At 32.6% G+C, this 23,226-nt stretch overlaps 1 protein-coding gene across 2 annotated transcripts in view; it reads right to left on the bottom strand.

The window, feature by feature from the left end:
* LOC121378793 (polycystin-2-like) overlaps window positions 1-23,226 on the bottom strand; it is a 97,369-nt gene that overhangs the window by 47,945 nt on the left and 26,198 nt on the right. For both annotated transcript variants that reach the window (XM_041507117.1, XM_041507116.1), the window contains exons 4-6: window positions 15,378-15,505; window positions 13,696-13,955; window positions 8,623-8,847 (exon numbers count right to left, since the gene is read on the bottom strand). In XM_041507117.1, coding sequence (XP_041363051.1) covers window positions 8,623-8,847; window positions 13,696-13,955; window positions 15,378-15,505 — 613 coding nt within the window. The remainder of the gene's footprint in view (window positions 1-8,622; window positions 8,848-13,695; window positions 13,956-15,377; window positions 15,506-23,226) is intronic.

Here is a 23,226-nt window from a genome sequence, read left to right as displayed (position 1 = left end):
ATTTTGATAGTTCACAAAAATATGATATAGTATTAGACTGTTTACATTATAACACTAGTGTTATTGATAATTTGGATAAAGATTTGATAGTATTGTCTGTTAATGTGTGTGGATTGAGGAACAAACTTCAGTATCCTGACTTTATTGAACTTGTTAATTCTGCTGATGTTATTGGATTTCAAGAGACGAAAACGGATGAGTATGATGATATTATTATTGATGGTTATACAGTGTTTTTAAAAAATAGAAAATGTGTTAGAAGGAAATCAGGTGGGCTAGGTATAGCAGTTAAAAATTATTTAGTTAAATATATTGAGATAGTATCAACGGATTCTGATATTATTATGTGGGTTAAAATACAAAAGATTTTGTTCAAAACTGATAGTGATGTCTATATTGGGATAGTCTATATTCCGCCAGAAAATTCTGGTTATTCAAGCTCAGATATGTTTTTTGAGTTACAGACGGAGTTGATGAATATATATAGTTATAGTTCCAATATTATATTACTGGGTGATTTTAATTCTGGAACAAAGGATGTTGATGAAATATGTGAACTTAATAATAATGTAGCACGGTTTGTTGGACTACAAAATGAAGATTTAAACGACATCAATAAATTAGATATTTTTGAAATGTATGGTATTCTTAGAAACAGAGTATCGCAAGATATGAGTAATCCAAATAAATATGGACATTTATTATTAGATGTATGCAAAGCTACTACAATGTTTATTTTCAATGGGAGGATGGGTGGTGATAAATATATTGGAGAAACTACTTGTAAAGATTGCAGTGTGCTAGATTATTGTATAGCATCCTTTGAATCAGCTATATTAATTAATAATTTTAAAATATTAGAATTTTCATATTTTTATAGTGATGTACATAAACCTGTTGAAATACGTTTATCTAGCATTGATAGGTTTAATGACAATCGAGTAAAGCAGGTAGCTACTAACAATAAAATAGGATGGCCTCGTAGATTTGTCGACTCTGAAGCGAACACATTTGTAACAGAAATTGACATGGTTTTCATTGATAGCTTGGTGAAGCAGGCAGGTCTGCACGTGCAGGTCAGAGTGACCCAGAACGAACTGTGAATACTATTGTGACTGATTTGTCGAATCATTTTATTAACACCGCTCAGAAAGTATTTGGTGTGCTTAAAATAAACTCAAGTAAGAGAAAACCAAAATATGCTTGGTATGGGACGGAATGTAAAGAAATGAAAAAGAAGTTTAAAAAGGCTAAACACAAATATATGGTAACAAAATCTGAACGAGAAAAAGAACAAGTTAAAATTATTAATAGACAATATAAATATGTTGTTAATAAACATCTAAAGAAGCATAAACAGAAATTACAAACCGAGTTTACGCGTATGTTAAAGGAAGACCCTTCGCAATTTTGGAAGTTTTTGAACACCAAAACAAAACAAACAGAGAATAAAATTAATATAGAAAGTTTGTATGACTTTTTTAAGAATCTGAATAGTAATTCGAATGAAGCGTTTGATTTTGGAATTCCAGAAAATTTGGATACAAATGAACTTGATAAAGAAATAACTAAGGATGAGATTATGAATGCTATTAACAATTTAAAACGCAGAAAAGCTGTAGGAATAGATAAAATAGAAAATGAATATTTAATTGAAACACGTGATTTATTACTTAATTTCTATTTCGAATTGTTTAATTTGATTTTAGAAACGGGTGTTTTACCGGAAAATTGGCTAATTGGAATTATAAAACCTATATTTAAAAAACAAGGAGACGATACTAACCCAGAAAATTACCGACCTCTGACTTTATTGAGCTGTTTTGGGAAATTACTTACCTCGGTTATAAACCTTAGGCTTACAAAATATATTGAAGAAAATAAAATTCTTAATAAGGTGCAAGCGGGATTTCGAAAAGGTTATTCAACAGTAGACAATATGTTTGTGTTACATAGCATAATTGATATTTTAAAATCGTCAAAGAAAAAATTGTTTTGTTGTTTTATTGATTTTAGAAAAGCATTTGATAATGTTTGGCGAATTGGACTCTGGCAAAAATTGATCACTTATGGAATAACTGGTAAAATAATGACATTAATTATAAATATGTATAGTAATATTAAATCATGTATTGTTTATAATAATACAATATCTGGATTTTTCCCATGTGAAAAAGGTGTTAGACAAGTTGAAAATTTGTCGCCATTATTATTTTCTTTGTTTTTGAATGACTTAGAGACCTGGTTACAATATAATAATTGTCAAGGAATTACGGTAATGGATGTGCGATCTGATGTAGTGCTCAAAAATGGTTTAAAGTTATTGTTGTTATTGTATGCAGATGATACAGTTCTTTTTTCTGATAATGATATTGATTTACAATATATATTGAATTGTTTTCAAAAATATTGTGAAGACTGGCATTTAGAGGTTAATTACAAAAAGACTAAAGTATTAATTTTTGGTTCAGGATATACAAAACAAAAGAAATTTCAATTTAATATTAATAATATTGTTATTGACATAGTTGATAGTTATATGTACCTTGGAATTAAGTTCAATAAAAATAGAAAGTATACCCAAGCTATAAAACATTTAAGTGAACAGGCTTCTAAAGCAACTTTTTCCTTATTCAGAAAATCTAGAAATATCAGTTTGCCATTAGATTGCATTTGCTTATGATCATATGATTATACCAATTACGACATATGGTTCTGAAATTTGGGGATATAGTAATATTGATATTCTTGAACGCTTACAAAGTAATTTTATTAAAATTTGTTTAAAATTAAAGAAAAACACTCCTAATTATATGTTGTATGGAGAAACAGGTAAAATGCCGATTCGTTTACAAATATATAAAAGGATAATATCATATTGGTGTAAAATTATTTTGGATAAGAATAATAAATTAATCTCTATTTTATATAAGAATTTATTATATAAATATTGTAACGGATATATGTCTCCTTGGTTAGATAATGTTAAACGTATTTTAGATAATTGTGGGCTGAGTTTTGTGTGGCAACAACAATTTTTCTCAAGTAAGGGATGGTTGATATCGTTAATAGAAACAAGACTTAAAGATCAATTTCGCCAAGAATGGAATAGTAATAAGTTAAATACCTCAAAAGGTAAAATTTATAATTGTATTAAACCAGAATTTAATCAAGAATTTTACATATTTCTGCCAAAAACTGTATCACTTCCGTTGCTTAAATTTCGAACTGGTAACCACTTATTACCTGTAGAACGAGGTCGTTGGAGTAACATCCCTTACTTGGAAAGATATTGTACATTATGCCAGAATGAGTGTGTAGGAGATGAATATCATGCTTTGTTTAAATGTCCTGCATTTTTGACAGAAAGAAAATTATTTAAAAAAAAAGAATTTATAACACGACCAAACTTCTACAAGTTTTCTATGTTGTTTCAAGAGAAATGGCTGTCAAGATTACGAAAACTTAGTAAATTTGTTAGTCTTATAATGACAAAATTTAGAGATCAACAGTAATTAAGTTTATTATTTGTAGCAGTATATATTATATGTATGTACAGTATGTTATACATGTATATTGCCACCATCCACCTTGGCACATGTACCACCGTTGGTGGTCTTTATGTGAATAAAGAAGTTGATGAACAGTCTCCAAATTAAGGTTCTCAAAGCTGCTCTGTAATGTCACTTGAAACTCATAATCCCTCCGCCCATATCCAAATCTGTGAGCAGTTCTTTTGTCTTGTAATTGGGTGTTGATTCACAATTCACGGCGTCAACACTTATTGTTTATGTATGACTGAGTCCTGGCAGAATAGTTAGTTTGACACCACTAGAGCGCACTAATTTATTAATCATCGGCTATTAGATGTCAAACATTTTGACAGATAGTCTTAAAGAGGAATGAATGAATGAATGAATGAATATTTAACGACACCCCAGCACAAAAGTACACATCAGCTCTTGTGATGTCAGAAAGGTAAGTATATGGAAGTATTATTTATACAAATTATGTAAAAAAGAAACCCACAAATTTTTTCCATTAATAGCAAGGGATCTTTTATATGCACCATCCGACAGACAGGATAGCACATACCACGGCCTTTGATATACCAGTCGTGGTACACTGGCTAGAACAAGAAATAGCCTTTTGGATCCACCGACAGGGATCGATCCTAGATGGACAGCATGTCAAGCGAGCATTAAAGCAATTGGCTATGTCCCACCCACTGGCAGAATAGAGAAACTACATTAAGTACTGCTTGGAAGGAGTGTATGCTAAATGTTTACATAATTGTATATTAAAATAAAACTGACATTGAACAAGTTTTATTTCGGGCTTTCTGAATGACTGCTGATTCAGAATGTGTTAAAATATTTGTTTTATTATTTTACTTTATTATTATTTATTGTTTTGTTTTTAATTGATTTGGTATTGTCATTTTAATTTAAAAACAGTTACTAAACTAGTGGAAAAAATTTCATTTAAAAATGCACCTTCCTCCCTTTGAATTAATTAATGGCTGTGTCCATTATGTCACATCATGTGACGAACAGCATGTGTGCGTTTGTACAGTTAATAGTTCTGCTCAGAAAATTTCAGATTGTTACAGATACTGATAATAAAGTTGATTCGGTCAAAAATTAACATTTACCGACCAGTGATATATTACTACTTTATTATTTATGACTGAATAACAGGACCATTTGACAATTATGTAACGACGCTCACGAGGAGAGGGAGAATCATGGGATCCGTTATAAAACATAATTTAGGGGTGGAAAGGGTGGTTGTCAAGAATTATGTAATGTGGTTTTTGTTTTTGTTTTTTTCTTTTATTGATAAAGTAAAATACAACCAGTTATGGTCATCTAGTATATATTACAAAGTAAATTACAAATAGAAAATCCAATTGTGTTGAACATCATGACATGAGGGCATTATGTAAGGTCTGACAAACATTATGTAATTTTATTGCAGATGTAGGGGTGGTCTCATGGTAACAAAACATTACAAGAGGGAGGGGGTATTAAAAATGCAAGATTTTGTGTTGCGTACTGTTGAATGCCCACAAAGATCAACATTAACATAATGCAGAATCAGACATTTGTTTTTACACCCATTTCTAAGAACCCCACCCTCCGATATAATATAAGGGCGACCCAATGTAAATGTATTTAAATATTTTATTTGCTATCCAAGCCAAAATAAATAATACTAGGTAATATTGCAAACTTTAAAAAATATATATTGATACACAATATAAGATATATGAAACTGGAACACTAATTTGACCAGTGTATTGATATTAAAGTTTGTTTTGTTTAACAATACTACTAGAACACACTGATTTATTAATCATCGGCTATTGGATATCAAACATTTGGTAATTTTGACAAATAGTCTTAGAGAAGAAACCCACTACATTTTTCCATACAGGATAGCACATACCACAGCCTTTGATATACCAATCCTGATGCACTAGCTGAAATGAGAAATAGCCCAATGGGTCCACTGACAGGGATCAATCCCAGACTGACTGGTAACATCTCGCCCCATTATTGATATTGGTTATATTATTCGGAATCCCACTTTTCCCCTCTGATACGTTATTTTTTCCCAATTCACCAAAAAGGGAACCTTAAAAATTGTCTAGATTATACCCTGTATATTATAGGTGTTCAATTTTTTTTGGGATAATTTCAACTTTGTAAAATGTTATTTTTCATGCTTTTGATAGTAAAATCTAAATCAGATATGTTCAGTGGTGCAGTATTTCAAGTAGCAAGGCTAGATGTGTGTAATTGTTTTTAATGAAAATATTTTTGTGCTTCTGTTTTTACCCTTAAAGGAGAGGATAATTAAGGCATTTGGCCTGGTATCCATATTCAACGATATATAATGCACATTATTGCTTAATATCAACACGTATAATCGTATAGTTAATTAATAAAACGGTTAAATGTGACAGCTATTATGATACACGGAGTGTTTTCTTAGTTAATTGGTCTATGCTGTTAGTTGCTTCTACCTGTAATTCCTGATTGGCAGGTGTGTATTTGATTGGTAACCAGACGAGCCAATTAATTGACGCTGTCTAGATACAAAAATATATACCGGTATTGTGGAATATTACCTGTCGCCTCTAAAATTGTAATGGACATGGTTTATTACTGTAAATAGTTCTGTAAAACTATTGATTAAGTAGACTTTTCCATCTAAAACCACAGAACTGACCAATTACGTAGTCCCAAAGAAAAAAATAAATATCACTTGGGTATCTTGAGTTGTCGTTTTTGCTCCAACGTAGCATAGCAATAGGCCTAATAGTGTACATTTTTCCTTTGGATTATTAAAAGAGAAAAATACTATAACCCCATTTTGTTCTGTTAATGCAACTTAAAATATATTTAGTTAAATAGTTTATTATATTATTACGTCATTTATGCTGTTTTACAAGTCAGGTTGATCAAAGAAAAGCGCCTTGTTGAAAATTACTGCTTTTGTTTACACTGTAGACACAGAAGATGGTCAGGAGCTGACGTCACTTCGCCCCAAGCTATCCCACCGGACGTCACAAAAATGAAACAAAATGGCTGCCCCCATTTAGCAGGAATAATCATGTTTTTTTATTAACTCTAAAATTACGCGTTTTTCATTTGCTAAAGTGTCAGTATGTGTTGGTGGTCCAGGTATGCATCTTTCCAACACATAAGGCTCTTGTTTGAGTTGACCCTACCTTTAATAGTAAGGCATAATGGTAAACAACTGTCTTTACTGCTATTGAATTAATGGCAAAGAAAATTAATAATGATAAACACTTTTATAAATGTATCACATCAAAAGTCACATGCGTCACAATTTTTTTAAAGCTTGTGAGTACGCGCAAACCAGTGACGTCACATTTACCAACAAATGAAAAGTAAAAAAGTTATTTACATCATTTGTATTTTAATCAATGAAAAGTCGGTTTTCTCCAATACCAAACAAGGATCTGGATGTGGAAATTGCCGAATGTGTAAATAAAATAGAATGCGTGACTATGTTACGTTTTACGTAGTATGTCAAAAGTGGGTTCTATTAAAAAACTTGCTATGTCAAATGAATTTGGCAGTAGATATCAATATGTTTTGGAGTTTTTCAAAATTTAGCGACATTTTAAAGCAGTTAATGTTTAAAAGTGTGTTTTAAAAATTGACAGTCATTTCCATATTGTTTTCTTTATCAATTTTATCGTCCCTAAAAGTATGCTCTAAACAAAAATGGGGGCGGGACGTAGCCCAGTGGTAAAGCGTTCGCTCGCTGTGTGGTCAGTCTAGGATCGATCCCCATCGGTGAGCTAATTTCTCATTCCAGCCAGTGCACCACGACTGGTATATCAAAGGCTGTGGTATGTACTACCCTCTCTGTGGGATGGTGCATATAAAAGATCCCTTGCTGCTAATCGAAAGAGTAACCCATGAAGTGGCGACAGCGGGTTTCCTCTCTCATTATCTGTGTGGTCCTTAACCATATGTTTGATGCCGTATAACTGTAAATAAAATGTGTTGAATGCGTCGTTAAATAAAACATTTCTTTCTTTCTTTCTAAACAAAAATAGTTTACCTCAGATTGTGATACAATTAATCTTGGTTGCCCATGACAGCATACATCTATTGTCCGATTTATCACAAAAATTAACCAATGGGAAAAAGACTTATATGCTAGTTGTATTAGAATTACATTCAGATTTGGATTTTTTTACTCCAAAATTGGGAATAAAACATAACCTTTGGGGAATGGTGTCGATTATTGGAGTCTAGAAAAATAGCTGATAAAACCATGCATATAAGGTGTATGGTATGACAATACATTGATAAAACTGTTAACTAACAGTTATATGGCTGTCACATTGTGAAGACAATTATTGTTAAAATAGGATTTTCTTATTTCAAGGGCTAAATCGCAGTATTTGGCCAGAGCTAGTGCTATTTCATTTTCACTTGTCATTAAGAAAATAAAATAAAATGTATTATTAGAGACTGTGAACATATTTATGATGCTTAATAAATCTGATTTCACGGAATTATATATTGAACAGGTTATTATAAAGTGCAGTTCATTCTCAATCTAATCCTACTTTTACTCTTTATTATACACATATAATGATATATATCCATAGCATTACACCCTGGGGTTTGTTTTAGGGGGGTCTGTGGCCCAGCAAGGTATTGTTTTAAAAGACCAACATACTTCCTACTCAATATAGCCTAAATAGATTGCAACAATGAAAGAGTACATAGTCACTTTCTTTATATTCCAAAAGCTAACAAAACAATACGCATAAATCCATTTCAGATACCGTGTTTAGTGTTTACTAATGTATGGTCATATTAGTTTTATATAATTCTGCTTCTAAAAGGAACTATAATACTCAATAATAATAGTGGCATATGACATGTTTCCTTTAAAAACATATTTAATTTGCCAAAATAAATAATTTTAGCAAGAAATTGCAAGATACTGTACATGATGAGTAAAAAAGCTGTAATAGCCAAACTAGGGTCAGTGCCTTTAAGAGAAATGAAAGTGATTTGGCTGTGTAAATGATATCAGTTGAAATAAAAGTAATGTGGAATGCACCTGATAACACAGAAGAGATTGATGTTTGCGTTGTAGACAGTGAAGTCGATGAACACAGCCCTGGTTCCCCTTGTTATCCACAGGTTATCAAAAAGGTGGTCGACAATGTCTTGAGACTGAGCCTTCCGTCCCTTCAAGTCCTGAATATAACCGGCACCACTATATGTGGTGAGGAGACCCCAGTGAGATGAACCCTGCAGCTCGTCTTCTGTTTTGAAGTACCAGCTGAAAACCAAAACAAGACAAACACATAATAATAATAATAATAATAAATATAACCACAAACAGTAATGACAGATTCCCATGCTATAATAGCTGTACATTACTCAGACATATTATATCTATCTATCTATCTATATCTATATCTATATTAATATTATTACAGCAATAATTGCCCCACCCACCCACATTTTCACCTATTACTCATAGTTGTTATTTAATTACAGCAACAATTCTTCCCTTGCCCCCATACACCCACAGACACACTGTCACCTATTACTCAGGCATATTTATGTTATTTAATATTATTATAGCAGTAATTACCTACCCCAACCCACATATTATTTAATAAATAATTTCACATAATTTGTCATATGACCTATATACAAAATTGTTTAATATGATCAATCTCCCCCGACATACCCAACTACCCACCACATTTCAGGAAAATCGGCCAAGAACTTTAAAAAGAAAGAAGACAAAACAGACAGCTTAAAAAAAAAAAAATAATAATAATAAAACAATAGGTTCCACAGCTGAAAGGTTTGGGAACCTAATAATTAAAGCTGCTAGCAATGAGATATTATCAAACATTATCCAAATATGCAATTTCGCATTCACTTTCCCGAAAACCTCAACATACATACATGTACATGTAATTATCTACCATATCAGTTTTGAAGCATAGTTTTTTCAATTCAGCAACTCACTAAACCTTTACAGTAAATAGTTTTTTAAAATGTAATTTCCATAACCACATGTTCATATAATTTTACTAGTCTTTGAATAAACCCCTTTCACAATCCCACTGCACATATGCGCGAAGAGTAACATCCCTTGCCAAATTAGACTGAATCCAGGCTGTATACAACTTGGGGAGCATGATCGACAGTTGTCATGAGCGTCATGCGTAGCTTCGTAGAAGCTGTGAATCTCTAGCGACTAACATGCATATTTTGTATCAGATGATGAAATGGCTGCGAAAAACGGTCTACTGAAGTTTACATCGGAATGGTTTAAGACCAAAAGCAGTGAAACATTAACTTAGACAAAGTCTCTGAAGCTGCCTGTAAAGGATTTTAACGACGCAAAATTAAAAGGTTCATGCAATAAAATTAATTTTAGTGGAATGTGTTTGCTACTTTTAACAATTAGAATTATAGTTAAATATTCACGAGGATTTCCAGTGATGTTTAATTCTCCACATGTATCAGTATTTAAAATTTAATAAAATAAGCCTCTCCTTCCACCCAAAACAACAAAACCCTTACCTCACATAGAACTTTATCACAGCTCTATTTTCCCTTTATTGTTTCATTAAAAAAAAGATAGTCGTACAACTACTAATCAATGCTACATGTCTATCCACAAATTATTTATTTATCTTATCTTATATTTTATTTTATTTTCACCATCATTTATATCAGATATACATACAACTTCACTTGAAATAATATCGATATTTACTGAGTTTTAAAACATTAATTTATCTTATCTTATATACCGGTATATATAGTGCTGTGACCTTACCGTATTTGACCGGAAATTAGCCCATGTCTTTGAATAAGCCCCCCTCGTTTTGATAGCATTTAAGAAATTAGGCCCTCATTCGTAAATAAACCCACCCCCAACTTCGTCACTTTATAAATAACATGAAACTGCAAGTTTGCTCAAAGTTCATTTAAAAGGTCATACCTCCTGCAGATAATTAAACACAAATGTAACACAATATTTTACCACCAGTGAGATTTAGCAGTCTAACAGTAACAGTGTATAACATTGTTTCCAATTTCCTGCCTGCAGTATTTCTTTGAAGTACACAAGCCCAAGTCTGAACCAAAACCAATGTCTATTTTTACCACCACACTGGGTCCGCAGTTAATGCTAATTAGGCAAATACCTTATTCTGACCTAGATTGACAATTCTTTGTAGTGTAAGCTGGCTGCCTGTGTCAGAAACGTGTGTATACACTATTGAGTTTGTTAATTGCTGTTGTTTTAAGTCTTCTCAGCATTAAATTTTGGATGTAAATAAACAGAACTGGTAAGTAATTGTAACATAGAAGGTGTGTTTCTGATAATTAGATACTAGTAAAAAACCCAATTTAATTAATAAACAATTATTATTTATTAATAACAAATGGAACACTAATTAATAGGTGCTACTGAACGATTTTTGTTTTCTTCCTAGTTCATTTAATTATTATTTATTTATTTATTTATTTATTTATTTTTATTTTTTATTTATTTTCTCAACAAAACTAGCCCCTTGTCTGTGAATAAGCCCACCCCATGCTAAGCTCACAATGAGTTGTCTTGGCCCCCTGGGCTTATTTCCGATCAAATACGGTATTTATTATTTTATTTATCTTATTTTATTTATTTTATTATATTTCTTTCTTGCTTTCTTTTATTTACTTTTCACCATCACTTATATCAGTCACATACAACTTCATTTGAAATATCTGGTATTTACAAAGGTTAACATTTGTTTTTTTATTTACATGTATTTATTTATTATTAAATTTATTTTCTTTGTTTGCTTGATTCTTTCTTTATTTACACTTCAACATCATTTATATCAGTCATATACAACTTAATATGAAATATCTGGTATTTACGAAGTTTTAAAAATATTTATTTAGTTATTAGGCCCTATTTCTTCTTTTTCATTTACCGTTTTAATTATTTCAGCTTAAATTCAGGCTTGGCCTGTTTACTTTTGTTGATTGTCTGTCGTCCGAGTATGATAGGCCTACTTAATATGTTAGCTTCCAACATTCAAATGAAGTACATTATGACGGCGCATAATAAACCCTCATGAGTTTATAATAAAGAGACCATCTTGAGTTTGTAGCCATATTATCAAGCTGTCGACTAGTCTAATTTGTTATAAATAAAACTTACATGTTTCTTAGGCTAAATAGTCTTGCTTCAGCTTGTGCCCCCTCCCCCACAGGCCTAATTCAAATGCTTTATAGTACAGTAGGTCAAAGTTCATATGTATCATTTAATTTTATTCCAAATACCAAACAAAATTAGTGGAATGAGAGAGAGGTCTCTTAAGAATTATCTCAGAAAAAATGTTTTCCAGATATGTTCAATTGAAAAAGAGATACTTAATTCTAAATTGAAGAAATGTTATTCTTCAGACAAGGATATGGATGATTTAATGATTTTCATTATGTCGAACAGGCTCGCACATGACTTGTGAAACGTGACAGTTGTTTTCAGACACATTCCAGAGAGAGAGAGAGAGAGAGAGAGAGAGAGAGAGAGAGAGAGAGAGAGAGAGAGAGAGAGAGAGAGAGAGAGAGAGAGAGAGAGAGAGAGAGAGAGAGAGAGAGAGAAAGATGCCTTGTTGACAGTGAATGCGAGGCAGACCTGGCTGCTTCAAGTGTACATTTTTAGCAGACATTGCTGACTAAATATCAAGACAAAGGGACACAAAGACAGACAGAGTGAGTGAGAAAGACACACACACAAAGTGAGATGCAGCCAGACACACGCACAGACAGTCCTGGCTGCTTTAAGTACTTTTTAACAAATTTCTGATAACAAAAATGCTATACAACCTGAGTCATAACCTCTACTGCAGAATTGTCTTACCCTTACCGGTAGTACTAAACCAAATAACTTCCAGCTGGGTAAAAGTTTGAGGTGCACTCAACTTTTGATAGAGAAGTGAACACCACAAGTCCTATTGGTGATAAATGTGAGTGTGTTAGTTTATTTCAACTTTATTTCATCTCGTACCACTTTGTCAAGTAGCCTTGTGCTTGAAACATGTATGGGCAGTGTTTCTTGGGTAAATTTTTGGGTATGGCGCTATGGATTTGAATGCAACTACAGTCAGCAGGGGGTATGGGAGGCCTCCCCTAGAAGAAAAATGGGTTAAATTCAGGGTTAGGGTTAAGAAAATCATACAGTAATGATAAGAGTAATTAATTTTGTCAAAACATTTTTTTAAATCTGCCAAAAATTTGGGTATGGCACCTTACCCATTTTACCCTCTAGCAGAAACCCTAATGGGGTACCTGTAAAAAAAGTACTTGTATTTTGTGTGGAACTAGGGTAGTCATAGACACTACCCATCATCTCAGAAATAAGCAGCTTGACCCCCCGTTTTTTTCTGATTCATTTTAAGGGTGAGGGTGGTAGTATTTATATCTGTGATGTTTATGTCGATTGATACGCTGCAAGTAGGAGTTTTAGCCACATAATTATGTTACTATTGTTGTCTATGGGATTTGATTTGGTAGTATACATACTACCAGATGTATATTAGAACACCTGCGCATGGGTAGACCATCAACCTTGTCTCGATTCAAAATCCGGAATGACCAAATCAAGGAAGACCTCCCTAAAGGTGGGTGAGGTTACCTTTGTTGATCCATTTTTACACAAAAAGTTAGTATCCTTCTTAGAAAATGTTCAACTCTAGTGTACATTTTCACAGTAATTTACAATGATAGTAAACTATGCCACATCGTGAAATGGGCTGGCGTTCGTAGAAAAAAATTAAGGTCCTGATGGTAGATATTTACGGCGATAGTAGTGCTAAGATCGCTTTGTGGAACAGGGCCCAGACCATTTTAGCAACATAATTTTAATTTATTTTGTAATGTATACTAAAACATTGGTAATGTTTAAACTTTCAATTCAAATCCAGTCAACTTTCTGAAATTAGTTCATGCTTATGAAAACAACACACTAAAAAAATTCCCAAATGAAATTTGATTAAAAAAAAAAAAAAAAAAAAATCACATTTCCCAACAAATATGTGTTACAGTAATTTCTCCATCACATTTTAGACAGCTATGAATGACATAAACACTAAGAGCAGGGACATACGCAGTGTAATTGTCATCGATGGTGCGGATTGGTTTGGTGTTTTCAATGCTGGAGGAGTAGGAGTTGTAGCACTCCTTAATGACCGAGGTGAAGTCATCATGGACAATGCAGGAGTTGCTGTGAACCATCAGTTGTCTAAGTCGTGGCACACCCAGCAGCTTGTTCTCATAGTAGATGTAGCCGAGCTGGTCATCGGGCATGGTGGCGTTGTTGTACCACGTCTCCCAATACAAGCCCTTCAGCATTGGGCCACGGGCAAACTGAAAACAGTGACAGTGTATTATAGCAAATAGTGCATACATTACAAGTTAGTACTGCTCATTTCTATATCAATAATTGGACCTCACAGATTTAGTTTTTCATAAGTGGGTCAAATATTTATGAACACATCAATCCAGTGTTCCTATAATTATAAAGTTATAATAGAAGTGGTGTACTTCATACTCGTACAACTGCTGTAGTTTATAACTGTTTGAAATTAATACAGCATTTAATAAAACATATGCATAAATCTAACAATATGGTATCTGATCATCTAATGAATTTCTTGAACAGAACAAAATAAGTCAAGATTCAACAACAAGAGGCCTATGGGCCCAAAGGTTCACCTACTATGCTAATGGGAGTGGCCAACACAAATTACTCTGATGAGTCAGAATGACCAAATTCATCATTTTGTTTCTCAATGGGTCAAGGAAGCTTCCCACCAAATTTAGTTGGATCTGGTCTTAAGATTTGTAGTTGTGAAGGAATTACTTTTTAAATACAATTTCACTATACAAACACTGAACTTCAAAAACCCAGGACCTATCATTAATCAATTGCTGTAGTGAACTATCACTCGTTGATAAACTTTCAACCAATAAAAGTTTTAAAATTATATAAGCAATTGTTAAAATATCTCAAGTCAAAAGTTCTTTATTGGATTATTATCTGTTGGATACATCTTCAATACACATATAAGAGCTGAATATGAATAGGACAACAGCATACAACAAAAGCTTTTGTATCGATGCTAACTCCAGAAAACCGGACACCTCTGGATACTGGACAAAATAATTGGTCCCATGGTTGTCCGGTTTAGAGGGGTTTCACTGTAAAATAAACAAAAATGCTGTACAAACTGCAAACATTTACATGTATTACAGCAGATAGAGCACCCATCAGAAAATAGTCCATACAATGTAAAACAGTTAAGTACATTATATCAAAATGGCTTTTGATCTCACAAATTTGGGCACAATGTGGACTTTTCTGAGTTGTTTTAGTTGAGTACTGTCATTAACAGCTGCTGTAGAGTTGTCAATATTCAGAAATACATTTCAAGTTATTTAAACTTTTTATTAAACTTAACATCTCAGTGGCTTTGAGGTGAAATATTTTGAGGTTAGCATGTTTGTACTTAATCTCGGCATGATTAATTTAGGCACAGGTATCTTGGACACTTTTATTGCCTCGACTTTGATGCAATCTAAAGCCCTGGTTGTTGAAAGAATGTTTTTGTTTTTTAAAAAAGGTTTTAGGAGAGCAGCAAATTGATCACCTTGCAATAAAATTGTGTGATTGCTCATCACCATTTCACGATAGTGATCTTCAGTCTAACTTGATTTTGTTCATGGTGAAGACTGTTTTTAGTATATCTTTTGGGGATTACAATATTTTTTAAAGCAATGAATACTTACTCGCCAGAAGTCGTCAACGTTAGTAATCGTTCTGAATGTTCCAGCTTTGTCATTGGGTGTGTCAAGAAACAGGTCACTCATCACCTTGGTGTAATAGAACATTGTAGTGCTCGTCATTCCAAATGTAACTGAAAAAGAAACAATGGACATGCATTAACATTAGGCCCCATCTGGCTGGCAAAATGTTCAGGTTTTTTTAAAGTCAGCTCAAGTCAGAGTTATTAGCAGTAATGAGAACTCAAAGTTGACGTATTCTGGAAACAGTGATCACATTGTTAACATCTAATACAGTATGCAGTGTAAAAATAATTTAGCACCCATAAATCATAACAAGAAAATAAATAATTCAATGAATAAAAGTAGACCACTGCATACACACAAGTAATAAAATTATTCACCATGGACAGCAGAAATTAAACACTCATCCTGGCATGTTTCATCTCTGCCTCCCTCATACTAAAACAACATGTACAACTGAGAAGCCGTTCTTGTCACTCTACTATGCGAGGTAGTGTGGGATTTGAACTGCATTCACGTACAGCTGAGAAACCGTTCTTGTCACTCTACTATGCGAGGTAGTGTGGGATTTGAACTGCATTCACGTACAGCTGAGAAGCCGTTCTTGTCACTCTACTATGCGAGGTAGTGTGGGATTTGAACTGCATTCACGTACAGCTGAGAAGCCGTTCTTGTCACTCTACTATGCGAGGTAGTGTGGGATTTGAACAGCTGAGAAGCCGTTCTTGTCACTCTACTATGCGAGGTAGTGTGGGATTTGAACTGCATTCACGAACAGCTGAGAAGCCGTTCTTGTCACTCTACTATGCGAGGTAGTGTGGGATTTGAACTGCATTCACGAACAGCTGAGAAGCCGTTCTCATCACTCTACTATGCGAGGTAGTGTGGGATTTGAACTGCATTCACGAACAGCTGAGAAGCCATTCTCGTCACTCTACTATGCGAGGTAGTGTGGGATTGGAGGAATGGGAACACGTTCACCAACATGTTCTCGCTTTTTTCCTGCACCAGAAAAGTTCTGAATACACGCTGGATGGCCACATCATTTCATGTTATAGTTTTTTAACTGGTAAAGTCAATAATGAGCATAGTTTATTTGTGGCATTACTTTACAATTTGAAGTACTCTGCCAACTCAACGATAGAATTAGAATAGAATAATCTTCTGAAGAGAAAACAATGTGTTGTTTATTAACTTTGCTAAAAGAAGTCCATGGCTTGTCAAACAAACATGGTGGATAGGAGGGAAAGAACATTTTCACCATTGAAATGACAATAAAACAAAAGGTTTTTATTATTCATCAAACTCATAATGCATTCAAGAACAAAAAGGTATATACATTTTGCATGATCGGGTGTTTTATTTATACTGTCCACAAATTACTCTTTTCACAAGCTTTGGAAGGCTTTACGGGTCTGTTCAAACTTTATAAGTCGAGGTCGAGTGTTTTGGATCAGGATTTCATGCACCAATTTATTGGTTCAGTAAACAGACTCTCCTGTTCAAGAAAGTATTTCTAGACTCCAAAACTTGGCTACTACATGGCAGTACATGGTATGTATGTTTTGAATGATTATCTTTTAATTATTATGAATACTGAGTCATTAAGATGATTTACGTTCAATATCAACTCCTGGAGGATTTTTACTTTCATCACAGAACAGCTCGAAGACAAATCTGTCTAAAATTAAAGGGATTGTCCTGAGTTTGTAGAAGCTTTCATAAATATAAACTTCCTAATTTTATTTTCTAATACAGGGAACATTTTACTTTCAAAATTTTGATTAGTGACATTTCTAGTCAATTACAAATTGATTAGCAGCTACTGTTTAATATTTTAAACTTGTGTAGTGATCTCTGAAACTTGCATAGTGAATTGCAATGCAATACTGAACAAAATGTTCCCTGTAATATATATTTTTTCATACATACAAAATTATTGGGAGATAAAATCCCAATGGGATAACTACAAACAATAGAATGACCAAAAACACACTGAATATGGAAACACTGATGTTCTACAGAAGAAAATACAATGCATATGTAATAGTTGTCGTTAAAAAGACCCTGCTAATCGGAAACATGTTACAATAACAGTAAACTGAAGACAGTTAATTCCTTTAATGAAAATTAGTTTACAGGGAGCATCTCAAACAGTTTGTTTCCCTAATTATACCAGGACAGGCTTCACCTACTTTGTTCTCAAACAAATTACATGACTTAATTTCCAAAGGTATTATATACATGACCTTTTAAAACATTTCAGTATTGATTTTTCTGTGATTCTCAACATAATCTAATAATATTGAAATATTTTGATGCAAACTGTTGATCTCTTCTTGTATTAGTTTAAGTGTCAAAATGTGTGTCCATTTCATTTTTCAATTACTATCAGGGTTCAAGCTTCACCCTCCAAATAATTTAGAGTGAAGTGAACAGGGGGAGAAGTGCCACAACAACATCCATTTACTTAAAAATCTAGTTTTTAAAAATTAGTACAATATATTTGGACACTACATAATGTAGTCTAACTGCATTTTGTGTAGGCAGATTAATATTGAATCAATTCAGTGTTTCTGCCAGAAAGAAATATTTGGGTATGCTGCTATGGAGTTGAATGAACCAGTCAGCAGGGGATATGGTCGGCCTCCCCCAGAAAAAAAATGGGTTAAAATTAGGTTTCGGGTTAAGAAAATCATAAACTAATGATAAGAGTAATTAATTTTGTCATATAGGTTAACTAAAAAACAAATCTACAAAACAATTTGGGTATGGCGCCATACCCGTTTTACCCTCTGGCAGAAACCCATGTTAATATATTGTTTTATTATTATTTTCCTATGCTTTAATGATGCACTTCGTTTGTCACAAATTAAATAAATATATATACATGTATATAGGTGTATACATTGTACTTATATATACATTTGTAGTACTAAGTACCTTTAATTAAAAAAACCCCAAGTGTCTTGTAACATTATTTACATGTTCACAAGTTATACATTCAGGAACAACTTTATGTTGCCGATGTATCTGAATAAAAATCGAAACTGACAGAGATTTTGGTCAATGTAAATTACATGATTGTCTTTTTACTTCTTTTGTTACTGTTGCTGATGCTTGTAATGTTTTGTTATGACAAAATACTTCTTTTTTTTCTTTAAAAAAAAAGAGAGAACTTTTATATAACCAACAATGTGTAATGATTTAATTTTCTTTTACAGTAATATTTATTTGTTAAAGTTTTACTTTGATGACAAACATGTGGTTATGATCCATTTTCATAGTGTAATGATTTTAACTCTTTAAGAAATTAAAGGTGAAGTGGATTTCATCCTTGCTATTGGGCTTTAACAAGGTTAAGTTCAGTGGCATAGGGAGACTTATTCACCCGAATTGCTCTCTGGCGTAATCCATGACTATTCATAGCCCAAATCTATTAATAATATACATGTATATATATACTGTAACAGGGCCAACAATTGCTGCACTTGCGCAGTTGGTTATTACAACCTTCTGATTAATTATTTAGGAAGAACGAACTACAGATGAAGAGGGGAATCGCAATAATAGTCATGCAATCCTTTCGTTACCAGACTTGTCATGTTGTTTGTTAAGCAGTTATTGGTAATGATCATTCAAGTAACAGCTCGTGTTGTGTTAACTTTGAGACGAACCATGATATACCAAACAATTAGTGCACAAACGGGCCTCAACATAAAGTGTTACTTTGAACACGACTACATTTCTGGACAGTGGACAGTGCTGGGGGTTTTGTTGTTGAAATATTCAAACTGTTTACTAATAAATTTATATAAAATTAAATTTCCGTTACATTCATTACAATACAACGTCATCCCATTGGTCCAGCTGTAGCAATGGGAGTTTATTTCTCGATTAATATAAAAATTATGTCGTCTGGAAACGTCTATTGGTAATTTGTCTTACGGAGCGTTATTGTTTTAATCAAAAAATTAATTTTTATTATTATTATTAGTAAGTATGTTTCAAATTTAATTATAAGTATTGTCTGTTATTTCTTTTACATTCATCAGGGTATGAAAAAAAATCATCTGCAAACTTTTATAAGAATGACTTCACCGATTCAGTTTGCGGATGATTTTTTCTGTTCATACCCCGATGAACATAAAAGAAATAACAGACAATCCTCAAGTAAATATAGATTATGAATTTGCCATTTATATTCAAATATTCCATAAAAATATTAAATCTTGTTTAATAATTAATGGCACTTTATCGCCATGGTTTGAAATTCATAGAGGCTGTAGACAAGGTGACCCTATTTCTCCCTATATATTTTTTATTATGCAAAGAAATTTGAGCTCTTATGGTTAAAAACAACCCAAATATTAAAGGTCTTTCCATCAATAATGAACATCTCCTTATGACACAATATGCAGATGACACCGAGTTCATTCTTGATGGGAGTAAAAAATCTTTTGAAAATACAGTTACAGTATTGAACAAATTTGCTAATATGTCTGGATTAAATATTAACTTTGAGAAATCTCAAGTGATTTGGATTGGAGGTAAGAAAAATAGTAAAGACATATATCTACCACACTTAAAACTAGAATGGAACCCATAAATATTCAACATTCTTGGAATTACGTTCACAATAAATACGGATGAAATGAGTCATATTAATTTTAAAAATAAACTGTTCGAAATCAAACAAATTATTAATAGATGGATGAAACATATTATTATACCTCTCGGCAAAATTGCAAATATTAAATCTTTACTTATTTCTAAACTTAATTACTTGTTCTAGACCTTTCCAAATCTGCCTGGAGACTTTCTTAAAGAATTAAACAATATTCTATTTAGATTCCTCTGGAATAAGAAACCTGATAGAATCAAAAAAAACCAATAGCTTGTCATCCTGTTAGTGAAGGTGGTCTCGGTATGGTACCGGGTAGATACATGTATATATGCGTATGTAAAAGCCTTTAAACTTATATGGATGAGAAAGAGTTTGGATGTAACAAAGTATTATAAATGGAAGAACCTACTTTTATCGACAGTTCCAGACTTTAACAAAATAGCTTGTTTTGGAAATTCCTACCCAAAAGTCTTGGCAGGCAAAGTAAATAATATATTTTGGAAAGATTGTTTGAATACCTATAATGCTTTTGCACATAGCATTTTGCCATCAACTTCCGATGAATTTTTGACAGAACCAATATTTTATAACTTTAATATTAACACACGTGGTAAAATTCATTCATTGTTAGAAATTCAAAATAACTTCAATACTGAACTGTCCTTTATAACTTATTATGACATTGTTCAAGCAATTAAAAAATACCTTTGACGACTAAAGATTGTTCAACCTGAGTCATTCACCTTTCTGAATGATACCATTGTTATGAGAAAACTATTTTCAGTTAAAAAAGGCTCTAAAACCTATTACTATATTTTAATAACTACAGTTAACAAAATAAGGACAGAAGCAAAATGGGAAGAACTCTTTAATTCTGAAATCGGTTGGGCAACAATATATTCCAAACCTTTTAAGACAACCCAAGATACTAAGTTAAGGTGGTTCCAATGCAGATTACAGCATAGAATTATTACAACTAACATTTTTTTACAAAAAATTTACAAAGCTGAAACTAATCTTTGACAAAGATTCTTTGTACATTTTGTAAAAGCACTCCAGAAACCATGTTACATCTTTTCTGGGACTGCTTACCAGTCAAAACCTTTTGGAATTCTTTTTTACAATTCTTACTTAATAAATGTCCTCATATTCAATATCTATCTCTTGATGCCAAACTAATTCTACTAGGAGAAAATAATATTACAACATCTGACGAAATTTGTGATCTGTTTCTATTACTTGCTAAATTCTTTATCTATAAATGAAAAGTAACAGATATCTTACAAAGTATGAAACAGTTTAAACATATTCTGAAATCTAGATATCTAACAGAAAGAAGTATTTATCATAGTAAAAGTTTACACAACAAATTTCAAACTAAATGGGCTATGTATCATAATCTATTTAAGACATAGTCAGGCAATTACTGCTGAACAAATTATGAAATTTGTAATTATTATTTACTTTGGCGTTATATACACGTATATTAATATTTTATGACAGACAGCCATACCAGTCATAATCAAATAATTATTATGTTTCATATAACAATAATACTTCATTTGTGAAGTCTTATGATGTCTGCACTTCATGAATCACTTGTGTGTGTCGGTGAGCGTATGCGTAGTTATATGTGTATATTTGAAGTTTGTTTATTGATGGGATGGGGGTGGGATGGGGTGGTTGGTGGGTTTAGGTGGGGATGAGTGTATAAATAGATACACTATAATAAAACATATCTCGCAGATCCCATTTTGTATAGTCAATTTAATTTTTTTTATTTTACATGTCTAGTCCAAAATTACAAACTATGAGAACTTGGGCTGAATAATATACTCTTTTCGATTAACAGCAAGGGATCTTTTATATGCACCATCCCACACAGGACAGTACATACCACTGCCTTTGATATACCAGTCGTGGTGCACTGGTTTAAGTCTATATAAGAAATGGACCTACAAATTAAGTAACGTAAGATAAAACAGCTATCAAGCGAGCCATTTGAGGGGTGAGTAAAGCTCAGCTAAAAAACTGCAGAACAAACTACTGGTCAAAGATTAAAAGTATGGTAACATTAAACCTACCATATGATTGAGGTAAAAAGAAGTGTTAGGAGGGAGAATAAAATAATAATATGCATATAATTATGTATAAATAACTGAATGAATGAAACAAAGAACAAAATAAAATAATAAAAGAACGAATGAATGAATGAATGGATAAACCAATAGCAAAAACAATCTGAATAAATAAAAGGAATTTAACAGGATAATTTACAAATAATAAAGACGAAAAGTTACTCAAGTATACCGGTATGTGTAAAAAGAATAAAAAATACAATATATATAATATAAAAAACCTTACTAATATATATACTATTGTGCAAAATAAACTTGTGTAATAAATAAGAAGTGAAAACAAACAGTATGTGAAGTTCTGTATACAGTACGTGAACCAACCATAATGGCGTCTAGATGGCGACTCTGTCCAAGCTAGACGGCGTCTAGACTAGTCGGCAAATTTTTTTAATTTCCTGTTTAGACGGTTGATCGGCGGTAGCTGCAGACACTGAAAACGTGCACGAGATACTTGATCTGAGCCTCTAAGCTTTTTTTTGTGGGTTGTCAATTGCCACTACATGATGTTATGAAGTACAAAAAAAATAAATAATAATAATAAAAAAAAATATATATATATATATATATATATATATTTCACGTGGGGTTTTTTAAATCGCGATTGACTTGTTTACAAGGCATTCGCACTACATTGAAAATAATAATTAAATAATAGATTTTTATTAACCAATAGCCCTTGTAAATCGTTCAGTGGGAAACGATTACAATAAACAAACAATGAACAGGAGTGTATGGAGAAGGAAGAGTTCTTCGGTTTACTAAGGAAAGAAGTGAAATCGATAGAAAAAGGGGGAAACGAAAGAATAAGCTTGCTTTTGCGTACGTGATAATTAGCACAGCAGTGGACAGTTCATTTCGTTTGTGAGGGGATGTCGAATCTGTTTTTACGTTTACTACATTTAAAAAAGTTAAATGTGTTGGGTGATTTCCAAAAAGAAAATGGGTAAGGTTTTTTCGAGTTTGTTGTTTCAGGTTATTTCTTAGCCCCAATTTTCCCCCAAACTTACCATATTACCTTAACGTTCACCGCCGATTTGGACCAACGATCCCAACGATCGGGGTTGCA

Source organism: Gigantopelta aegis, chromosome 8, assembly GCF_016097555.1.
Source record: "Gigantopelta aegis isolate Gae_Host chromosome 8, Gae_host_genome, whole genome shotgun sequence".
NCBI lineage: Eukaryota > Metazoa > Mollusca > Gastropoda > Neomphalida > Peltospiridae > Gigantopelta > Gigantopelta aegis.
The sequence above is the reverse complement of the archived record's forward strand: the minus strand, read 5'-3'. Positions and strand labels throughout refer to the sequence as shown.